Source organism: Salvelinus namaycush, chromosome 3, assembly GCF_016432855.1.
Source record: "Salvelinus namaycush isolate Seneca chromosome 3, SaNama_1.0, whole genome shotgun sequence".
Taxonomy (NCBI): Eukaryota; Metazoa; Chordata; class Actinopteri; order Salmoniformes; family Salmonidae; genus Salvelinus; species Salvelinus namaycush.
Genome location: NC_052309.1, coordinates 26,906,191 through 26,917,881, shown reverse-complemented (window position 1 = coordinate 26,917,881; position 11,691 = coordinate 26,906,191). Strand labels below are relative to the sequence as shown.

Genomic DNA, 11,691 nt, shown 5'->3' with positions numbered 1-11,691 from the left:
ATTGTAACAGTATATGAAATTAAAAAGAACACATTCACAGAAGATACAGTAGAGAGGCATAACCAGCATTGGTGCAATACGTTTAGTCTGCCAGCATGTCATTTACCCCAGCAATACCAGCAGGCGGCAGATTGCCAGTGACTTTTAAATTCACAGACACACAGAGAGAAAGAGAGAGATCGTGACTGAAAGAGGAATTACGTGAAAGAGAGAGGGGGAGAGGGGGGGAGTAAAAACTGCCCTGAGGGATGAAACGAGGGAGAAAGAGGGAGAGAAGATGGGAGGTGATGATGACTATCTCTAGTTTTATAGGCATGCTCATATAACTCCCCCCTCGCCTCCACTCCTCTCCAACACCCCACACCCCTCCAGAACTGACACATGATGGGAAGTGTGGTAGAGGTATCCTCCCAGGCCCATGGTGGTGTGGAGCTGCTGTGTCAGCTGGGATGCCTGGCAGTATGCTGTGCGTAGCTGTGCTGTGGCCCAGCTCAGGACTCTGTGAGCTGGGCAGAGAGGCTGAGAGGGTTGGGCCCTGCCCTACTAATTACAAGCTTAGCCTATATTCATTACAGCTTACTCCCACTGACGGGACACAATGACCCTAGGGTCAGCTGGGACTCTATGTGGTACTCTGTGTGTGTGCTGTTGTGCTTTTAGCTTGATGAACATTGTGACTGTCTGTCTGTCTGCATAGTCAGGTTTCTTTTTGTCTTTGCCCATTTCACTCACTCCTTGATGTTTTCCTCTCTCTCTCTCTCTCTCTCTCTCTCTCTCTCTCTCTCTCTCTCTCTCTCTCTCTCTCTCTCTCTCTCTCTCTCTCTCTCTCTCTCTCTCTCTCTCTCTCTCTCTTTCTCTCTCTCTCTCTCTCTCTCTCTCTCAATTCAATGTAAGGGATTTATTGGCATGGGAAACATATTGCCAAAGCAAGTGAAATAGATAATAAACAAGAGTGAAATAAACAATAAAAAAATGAACAATGAACATTGCACTCATCAAAGTTCCAAAAGAATAAAGACATGTCATATTATGTGCAAATAGTTATTAAAGTACAAAAGGGAAAATAAATAGACATAAAAATGAGTTGTATTTTCAATGGTGTTTGTTCTACTACACAACACTACACAACTACACCGGCTCTGACTCATCGGATGTGGCAGGGCTTGCAAACTATTACGGACTACAAAAGGAAACCCAGCCGCGAGTTGCCCAGTGACTACGGTGGCCTTTCTCAATAGCAAGGCTATGATCACTGACTCTGTATATAGTCAAAGCTTTCCTTAAGTTTGGGTCAGTCACAGTGGTCAGGTATTCTGCCACTGTGTACTTTCTGTTTAGGGCCAAATAGCATTCTAGTTTGCTCTGTTTTTTGTTAATTCTCTCTCTCTCTGTCTCACTCTCTCTCTCTCTCTGTCTCTCTCTCTATCTCTCTCTCTGTGCCTCCCCCCTTATCTACATTTCTCCTCTCTATTCCTCTAAGTCTGGTAATAAACTCAAAGGCCTGGGAGTGTATAGTGTTACAGTGAATCTAAGCAACAGTATAGAGGTTAGTTGGAGAACAAGGCATGTATATGAATCTCTGTGGTAACCCCTGACCCTGGGGCCCCTCTCCCACAATGCCTGATTGAAGTAGAACAATAGAACCTGCAGGTCAGCCAAGTGTTCTACAAGTGATCAGCAGCAAGAGATTTGTCATTGGGCCATAGGGAAGTGTCTGTACGCCTTAGAGTCAGCCTCACTGCACACACACTAAGACACATGGTGACAAATTCTGCCCATTGCAATGACTAATAATAATCTTTATACTGTTGCTTAGATTCACTGTAACGCATATTTTAACACTGCCACCAGATAATGAGTGAAATTATATTTTGCTGTACACTTATTATTCTCTCTTTCTATCCCTCCCTCCCTGTTACTTCAGTTTCAGACCCCAACAGGTTTTCTTGGCGTGGTATGGTGTGGTGTGATGTGGCATGGTGGATTGTATAAATGCTTTATTTCCCAATGTGTCTTTGTGTTAAGGCCAGAGGAATCATGTCAGTCTAAACCGACGCTCTCTTCTCTTATCTCTGTTGTATTGTGTGACGCGTGTCTATACCTACTCTTCCCAGCATCCCTTTTGTGTGTTTGTGTGTGTCCTTTCTGGCGTGTGTGTATCACATGACCAGCCTTGAGCGTAGGTGGGGGATATAAAAAAGGAAATATTTGGGCACACACCCATCCCATCCTCTGTCTATTTCACTGTTGTGTTTCCATTGTGTTTTGAGTCGTTGTTTCGTTAGGGCGTTTAGTGGGTTCCCCTGAGAGTCAGATAATGCACCATAGATCTATAGCTCCCGGACACATCTGTCTCTGTCCTTCCTTCAACAGTATTAACTGTACTAATGACCTTACTGTCTCTGCATGTTGTCTGGACTGTCAGTCCATGTCTGTGGAACATCTCCACCAGACCAACTGACTTTTTCATGTTGTTGTTTAGTCTACAATACCCATTCATGAAAATAGCCTATTGTATGCACTATTACACTATATATACACAAGTATGTGGACACCCTTTCAAATTAGTGGACTTGGCTATTTTGGCCACACCTGTTGCTGACTGGTGTGTAAAATCGAGACAAATCCATAGACAAACATTGGCAGTAGAATGGCCTTACTAAAAAGCTCAGTGACTTTCAATGTGGAACCAACTGTCAAAGTGGCGTGGTAGGCCATACAAGCTCACAGAATGGGACCGCCGAGTCCTGAAGTGCGTATCACATTAAAGAAAATAGTCTTGGTTGCAACACTCACTACTGAATTCCAAACTTCCCCTGGAAGCAACGTCAGCACAATAACTGTTCGTCGGGTTCTTCATGAAATGGGTTTTCAACGCCAAGCAGTCGCACACAAACCTAAGATCACCACGCACAATGCCAAATGTTGGCCGGAGTGGTGTAAAGCTCGACGCCATTGGACTCTGGAGCAGTGGAAGCACGTTCTCTGGAGGGTTGAATCACGCTTCACCATCTGGCAGCCCGACGGACAAATCTGGGTTTTGCGGATGCCAGGAGAATGCTACAGTACCTGCCCGAATGCATTGTGCCAACTGTAAAGTTTGGTGGAGAAGGAATAATGGTCTGGGTGTCACGGATCCCTCCGGAACTTTCATTACGCACACCTGTCCCCTATTCCCACTGATTAGTACTTGTGTAAGTGTGCCCTTTGGTTTCCATTGGGCTGTTGATTATTGTTACAATGTGTGGTGGTGCGTGTGAGTACCTGTGCTGTGTGTTTTGGCTTTCGTGCCATTGTGGATTGCACAGATGATTACAGGTCTCATCCCATGTGTTAATCATTGTGCATGTGTGTGATTTATTTGAGGTACTCCTCACTCTTTTGTTTTGGATTTCTACCCTGTGTTTTGTATAGTGTTTGGTTGGTCTTCGTCCCTGTGCCTTTACACGGCATTCGGTCATTCGGGTACAATAAAAAAAACTATTACGCATTCTTGCGTCTGTCTCCCGAATCATTCATACCAACATGACACTGGAGCTGTTTTTCATGGTTCGGGCTTAGTTCCAGTGAAGGGAAATCTTAACGCTACAGCATACAATGACATTCTAGACGATTCTGTACTTCCAACTTTGTGGCTACAGTTTGGGGAAAGCACTTTCCTATTTCAGCATGACAATGGCCCAATGCATAAAGCGAGGTCCATACAGAAATGGTTTGTCGAGATCGGTGTGGAAGAACTTGACTGGCCTGCACAAAGTCCTGACTTCAACCCCATCAAATAACTTTGGGATGAATTGGAAAGCCGACTGCAAGCCATGCCTAATCGCCCAACATCAGCGCCTGACCTCACTAATGCTCTTGTGGCTGAATGGGAGCAAGTCCCCACAGCAATGTTCCAACATCTAGTGGAAAGCCTTCCCAGAAGAGTGAAGGTTGTTATTGCAGGAAAGGGGGGGGCCAACTCCATATTAATGCCCATGATTTTGGAATGAGATGTTCGACGAGCAGGTGTCCACATACCTTTGGAAATGTAGTGTATCTGCTGCTTCTATTGCATCTGCTGCTGCTACTATAAATAGATGTAGTATTTTTCTCCATGTTTTGTGTTGGGTTATCTCTAGCACTATAATAACATATTCCATGGAGTATCGTGGTGAACCACATACACTTGCATCAGAGCAGTGATCCTGATTATAGTGATAATGGTAGCTGTACGCTGCTTGTCAATAACTCTGCTGCTGGTGTTGAAGTGAATGCCAATAACGGAGGACATGCTAAAGTGTTAGGTGCAGATTTCATGTCACCGATATTGACTGACCTGGTAGGGAAATATCCTTAATGACTCATGCTAAAGCCACTGAAACACAGCTGAAATGCAACCACACAAATCTTTGGAGACATTAAAAAATATATTAGGTGGCGTCCTCATTTCCTTTCCATAATTTGCACTAATTAGTTGTAGCGTAAATAGCAGTCCTGGGATGAGTGTCAATACTCTAAAGTTGAGGTGTTATTCACCTCCTTGTCCCTTTTCTTCATCTGCATTGAAGTCAAAGAACTGGACAGATGAAAGCAAACACCTGACATAGTATGCGTCCACTATATTGATGTCATCTATTCTGGCTTCTCAGATCAGTACAGGCAAAGTAAAGGAGAAGAAACAAGGACAGGAAGCCACTTTAGAGTATTGAGATGCACCCCAAGTCTTGAGACAAAATCTTTTCATTGAGAAATCCTTATTGTTCCCATTCCTAAATCCCAAGACGTTCCCAAAGTGTTACTAAGGCGTTCCCGGGAGGGGGAGAGCATGTTGGGAGTCTTGTCACCAGGCTGTTGGAGTCAGGGATCGGTCTGGAAACAGCTTTGTGTGATTCCCTCCCGATCAATATCCTGGCTGGGAGCTGAATGGGAGCTGACTGGGAAAGACGGATGGAGCTCCCCTCTTGTTAGCTTAGCGCTGTATTCTCTGCCAGTCCCTGTCACTACATTACCTGGAACACAGAGCAGACAGTCCCATGGGACATACACACACACACACACACACATAGACACAAATTTGCACGCACGCACCCACACACACACACACACACACCATCAATCAATTTGCACCACTTAGATGGTCGTATAGAGTTAATCACTGGGTTTTATTTGAATTTCACATTGATTAAAGAGATACAGTCAGGTCCAGAATTATTGGCACCCTTGATAAAGACGAGCAAAAAAGACTGTATAAAATAAATAATACAAATAACGAGCTATATTGTAAGCTCTACATTTTTTAAAGTTATATTATTTTATACAAATACAATTTAACAAATAAAGGGATTTTGTTTAACAAGTAATACTTTTTCTCAAAAAGATAGGGGTCAATATGATTGGCACTCCTGTTTTCAATACCTTTCAATACCTCACCGTGCGAGGTTAACAGCACTGAGCCTTTTTCTTAAATGTTTTATGAGATTAGAGAACACATTGGGAGAGGTCTTAAACCATTTCTTCATACATAATCTTTCCAGAACCTTGATATCCTTGTCTGCTCTTATGGACTGCCCTCTTCAATTCAAACCATACATTTTCTATGTAGTTTAAGTATGTAGAATGAGATGGCCATTGCAAAATGTTGATTTTGTGGTCAATTAACCATTTCTTTGTGGATTTTGATGTGAGCTTGGGGTTATTGTCTTGCTGGAAGATCCACTTCCGGCCAAGAAGCAACCAGGTTTTTGGATAAAACATCCTGGTACTGGATAAATTAAATAGCCCCAAAACATAAAAAATCTATCACCATATTTTACACTAGGTATGGGGTTATTTTCTGCATATGGTTAATCTTTTCGACGCCAAACCCACCACTTATGTGCGTGGCAAAAGAGCTCTATTTTCATGTCATCTGACTATAGCACCGGTTCCAACGCAAGTGCCAATGTTGTTTAGCCTCTACAAGATCAGTTGGTCCCCCACGTGATGGTTGAGCTAACGTAGGCTAATGTGATTAGCATGAGGTTGTAAGTAACAAGAACATTTCCCAGGACATAGACATATCTGATATTGGCAGAAAGCTTAAATTCTTGTTATTCTAATTGCACTGTCCAATTTACTGTAGCTATTACAGTGAAAGAATGCCATGCTATTGTTTGAGGAGAGTGCACGGTTATGAACTTAAAAAGTTATTAATAAACCAATTAGGCACATTTGAGCAGTCTTGATACAAAATGTTGAACAGAAATGCAACGGTTCATTGGATAAGTTTAAGACGTTGCACATACACTGCTGCCATCTAGTGGCCAAAATCTAAATTGCGCCTGGGCTGGAATAATACATTATGGCCTTTCTCTTGCATTGCAAAGATTATGAGGGAAAAAAATACAAAAAACGCATGGTTTTTTCTTTGTATTATCTTTTACCAGATCTAATGTGTTATATTCTCCTACATTAATTTCACATTTACATAAACTTCAGTGTTTCCTTCAAATGGTACCAAGAATAGGCATATCCTTGCATCAGGTCCTGAGCTACAGGCAGTTAGATTTGGGCATGTCATTTTAGCCGAAAATTGAAAAAAAGGGGGCGGATCCATAATTAACAAACTCCAGGCATTTACATTGAATGACATTAAAATACAGTTCTTTGACCATACACACCAGTGGTAGGTTTGATACAATAGCTCAGTATATATATTAGTAATTTTATGCAGTCTTTTTTGCTCATCTTTATCATGGGTGCCAATCATTTTGGACCTGAAAGTATATGAAAAACAAAAAGACACCATGCTTTGTTGAGTTGATTTGTGACAGCAACAACTGCACCTTAAGAACTTTATTAAGCAAGTTTACATGTGTTCTTGTCTACATTCAAAGGACAAACAAGTATCACACTTAAATCACTTTTATGTAGTTTATGTAAATATATAGTTTAATAGTTTGTTTAACCCTTGTGCTTTGCTGGAAAACAATTACGTCCATTGTGGTATGGGTCAGATTGACCCGCACAGTTTAAACACATTCAAGACAGTCAAAGAATCAAGTAAAAACAGCCCAAACTTTAGTCTTGTCAGACCTTTAAAAAAGAAGAAATACAAGAACATTTTATTTGAAAAAAAGCTCTATATTTAAGAACTATTTGTTAAACATACTTCCTTCTCACAAACAAGCATTTTCTGTTTGGAACTCATTTTTGAGTGTCTGTGTCAGAGATCTGCTGCTCTTGCACTGAGAAGGAGAAGCTTGGGAAAGCTCATTTTCACCCAAACATAATTATAAAAGTGCAAGCAGAACCAGTCAAAACAAAATACATCAAATACACTTGTTTATTTTGGACCTGTGCAAATATCTATACAGATGAAAGCCTCCGGGTCAAAATGAACCACAACATCATGTTTGTATACAAAATCTACACAGACATTCCACATCACGTCAGTGTGTCCACATTTTGAAGTTAGGTTCATGACCCTAAATGAGGAAAAGTCATTTAATTTCATGGAGAAAAAGTATTAACTAGTATTTTTGACAACTCAAAAGTGGAAATGGGTCAAATTGACCCGCAACATAATAGAAGGGTTAAGTACCTCTTAATGTGAAATGATCAGTTGTAGTATCTCTCCACTCTAGTGTTTAGTAAAATGAGAGTGTTGATAAGATCAGATATGGCCCTCAACATAGTAGCCACAGCCTGCTTTAAAGCTGTCACGGCCACTGCTTCCTGAACAGCCAGACCAGATCAGCATAATCTAACCTACATGCATGCCTTGTTCCACATTTTGTTACGTTACACCCTTATTCTAAAATGGATTAAATAAAACAATTTCCTCAGCAATCTACACACAATACCCCATAATGACAAAGCAAAAAAAGCCTTTTAGAAATTTTTGCAAATGTATTACAAATAAGAAACAGAAATTCCGTATTTACATAAGTATTCAGACCATTTGCTATGAAACTTGAAATTGAGCTCAAGATAATCCTGTTTCCATTGATCATCCTTGAGATGTTTTTACAACTTGATTGGTGTCCACCTCTTGTAAATTCAATTGACTGGACATGATTTGGAAAGGAACACCTGTCTATATAAGGTCCCACAGTTGACAGTGCATGTCAGAGCAAAAACCAAGCCATGAGGTCGAAGGAATTCTCCATAGATTTCCGAGACAGGATTGTGTCGAGTCACAGATCTGGGGAAGGGTACCAAAAAATGTCTGCAACATTGAATGTCCCCAAGAACACAGTGGCCCCCATCATTCTTAAATGGAAGAAGTTTGGAACCACTAAGACTCTTCCTAGAGCTGGCCGCCCGGCCAAACTGAGCAATCAGGGGAGAAGGGCCTTGATCAGGGAGGTGACCAAGAACCCAATGGTCACTCTGACAGAGCTCCAGAGTTCCTCTGTGGAGATGGGAGAACCTTCCAGAAGGACAACCATCTCTGCAGAACTCCACCAATCAGACCTTTATGGTAGAGTGGCTAGACGGAAGCCACTCCTCACTAAAAGGCACATGACAGCCCACTTGGAGTTTGCCAAAAGACCCCAAAAGACTCTCAAACCATGAGAAACTGATGAAACCAAGATTGAACTCTTTGGCCTGAAAGCCAAGTGTCACGTCTGGAAGAAACCTGGCACCATCCCTATGGTGAAGCCTGGTGGTGGCAGCATCATGCTTTGGGGATGTTTTTTAGCGGCAGGGACTGGAAGACTAGTCAGGTTTGAGGGAAAGATGAACTGAGCAAAGTACAAAAAGATCCTTGATGAAAACCTGCTCCAGATCTCTCAGAACCTCAGACTGGGGCGAAGGTTCATCTTCCAACAGCACAACGACCCCATGCACACAGCCAAGACAACGCAAGAGTGGCTTCGAGACAAGTCTCTGAATGTCCTTGAGTGGCCCAGCCAGAGCCCGGACTTGAACCTGATCAAACATCTCTAGAGAGACCTGAAAATAGCTGTGCAGCGACACTCCCCATCCAACCTGACAGAGCTTGAGAGGATCTGCAGAGAAGAATGGGAGAAACTCCCCAAATACAGGTGTGCCAAGCTTGTAGCGTCATACCCAAGAAGACTCAAGGCTGTAATCGCTGCCATAGCTGCTTCAACAAAGTCCTGAGTAAAGGTTCTGAATACTGATGTAAATGTGATATTTCTGGGTTTTATTTTTAATACATTTGCAAAATAATTGTTGCTTGGCCATTATGGGGTATTGTGTGTAGATTGAAGAGGGGGGAAAATAATTTAATCTGTTTTAGAATAAGGCTGTAATGTAACAGAATATGAATACTTTCCAAATGCACTGTACCCTACAGACGCTGATAAAAGACCCTTGTTGACATTCTTTGAAAAGGGTATGAAGGGGGAGGAGAGGGTACTGGTATATTATTTTACCACAGTCCTTACTGTGACAAATAGCACAATCTGTTGCCATTGTGTACTGCTCTTCTCCCCCCCCCCCCCCCTCGCCACTATGCCAACAGCAGGTGTGTGATGGCAGGACTGAAAGGGGAGTTCGAGCCCTGGAGCAGAGAGCGTAGAGCGGAGGACTCTGGATCTCTGGATGAGCAGCAGAGGACACACACACACACACAGACATACACACACACCCAGAGACACACACACACACACACACACACAGAGACACACACTCAGGGTGAGATGGTGGTGCCAGTAAGACAACCGTTGACTAACAGATTGCCTGCATCAGATTGAGGGAAAGGGGTAACATACTTTATTCTGTGGAATACGGTTAGCTACCGTTTGATGCTCTACAATACATGGAAATATGCTGGCAAAGTAGTTGTTTTTCATATCCTTGATGGTTTATTTCTGAGTGTTTTGCCTTTGGGTTGATATCAGGGCATGTTCTTTTGTCAAATAATTGTGTGTGTATGTGTGTGTGTGCCTGTGTGGTGTATGCGTGTGTGCGTGCACGAGTGTGTGTGTTTGTGTTATGAGGGTTGGAGAGGGGTGTTGAGTGTGTAAACCAGTAGGTGGGTTATTACACAACCTAACCCCTCCAGGGGGAACAGCAGTCAATAAACCATCTGCCATCATCAGCAGTCTCCTCTCTCAGCTCCAGCCCAGTTAGTTCTACAGCACAGAGCCCTGATATGACCCTGCTCTCTGGTTTCTTTAGAAGGCCAACAATTCTAGACCCTTGATCAGAGCTATCTGTCTATCAACAAAGGCATGTTCACCTCTCCCTGGTTCAGGCTTAAGATTTCTTTAAACAGTTTAAACTGTTAAGCCTGTGCCTGAGTTTAAAGTGGAGAGTCTCCGGTTGCAGTCATCATATACTGGCTGACTAACTTGTGTTACGCTCACTCGCACAGACGTCATGGTCTCACCATGCTGTCTTTCTATTACTACTGCAAAAACATTTACAATTCACCCAAATTCTAACCCTAGCTTCATGTCCACACCACTGTTCAACACCAACCCTAGACATGACCCTAACCTTAACCCTAACTTCATGTTCACATCACAGTTCAACCCTAGCCCTAGCAATAAGCCTACACCTAACCCTACCTTCATGTCCACACTACTGTTCAACAGTAACCCTAGCAAAATCCCTTACTCTAACCCTAGCTTCATGTCCACATCATGGTTCAAGCCTAACCCCAGCCATAACCCTAACACTAACTAACTCCCCTTCCTGATTGGCTTCATCCCAGGTGACTCTGACCACCCCTGTTTGCAATGTTTATGCTGCAATAGTTTATATGTGCTGGGTGTTCAGACTGCTTTATCTGATGTGTGGTCTTCAGCATGTTGCCACTAACCCTGTCTTTCTCTCTCTCTGTTTGTTTCCACTGCAATTGCTGAAGACACCACAGCCCGACGACACCCTGACTTAAGTACAGCTGGTCATGCCGTTGATCCTTCTCCACCTACACCCCCCTCACCATCAACCTCCCCCTTACTGGATCTAAACACAGCCTCTCCTGTCCATCTTATCCCATTGAGTCCAACTGCTATCAAGATCTCTTCTCCATCTTTTTAGGATAAGTTTTTTTTTTTTTTCCTTGCCACTGTGCTTCAGCCTGCTCTTTGGGTTCTAGGCAGGGTAACTGTGAAGTTGTTTGATATAAACAAAAAAGGCTTTATAAATCAAATTAGATTGATCGATTTTCACTCAATTTCCACCCAGCTGCTGTGTTATTATGACAGTCAATCACCCATCTCTCTTTCCCTCATACTCTTTCATTCTCTCTCTCTCTCTCTCTCTCTCTCTCTCTCTCTCTCTCTCTCTCTCTCTCTCTCTCTCTCTCGTTCTCCCACTGTTCGAGCCCCATCTTGTGTTAACTCTTAGCCAGGCAGTTTCTGTATCATATGCCCAATGTCATATGTGTGTGTGTTTTTGGTTTTACTAGCCAGAAGTTCTCACAAGGATAGTAAAACATGGAAAGTGGGGGCATTTCGCCGGTCCCCACAAGGAAAAAAATATATTTTAGGCTTAGGCGTTAGGCTTAGGGTTAGAGTTATAATTAGGGTTTGGGTAATGGGTTAGGCTTAGTGTTAGAGCTAGGGTTTGGGGTTAAGGTTACGGTTACGGTTAGGTTAAGGGATAGGGTTAGGGTTAGGGTTAGGGAAATTGTATTTTGAACGGGAATCAATTGTTTGGTCCCCACAAGGATAGTAAAACAAGCATGTGTGTGTGTGTGTGTGTGTGCGTGCATGCATATGTGTATAACAGTACAACATATCATTC

At 42.7% G+C, this 11,691-nt stretch overlaps 1 protein-coding gene across 1 annotated transcript in view; it reads right to left on the bottom strand.

Moving 5' to 3' along the window:
• Window positions 1-318: 318 nt before the first annotated feature.
• LOC120043800 (insulin receptor substrate 1-B-like) overlaps window positions 319-11,691 on the bottom strand; it is a 37,301-nt gene continuing 25,928 nt past the window's right edge. The window contains exon 3 of the mRNA XM_038988366.1: window positions 319-506. Within this exon, the coding sequence (XP_038844294.1) occupies window positions 319-506 (188 nt within the window). The remainder of the gene's footprint in view (window positions 507-11,691) is intronic.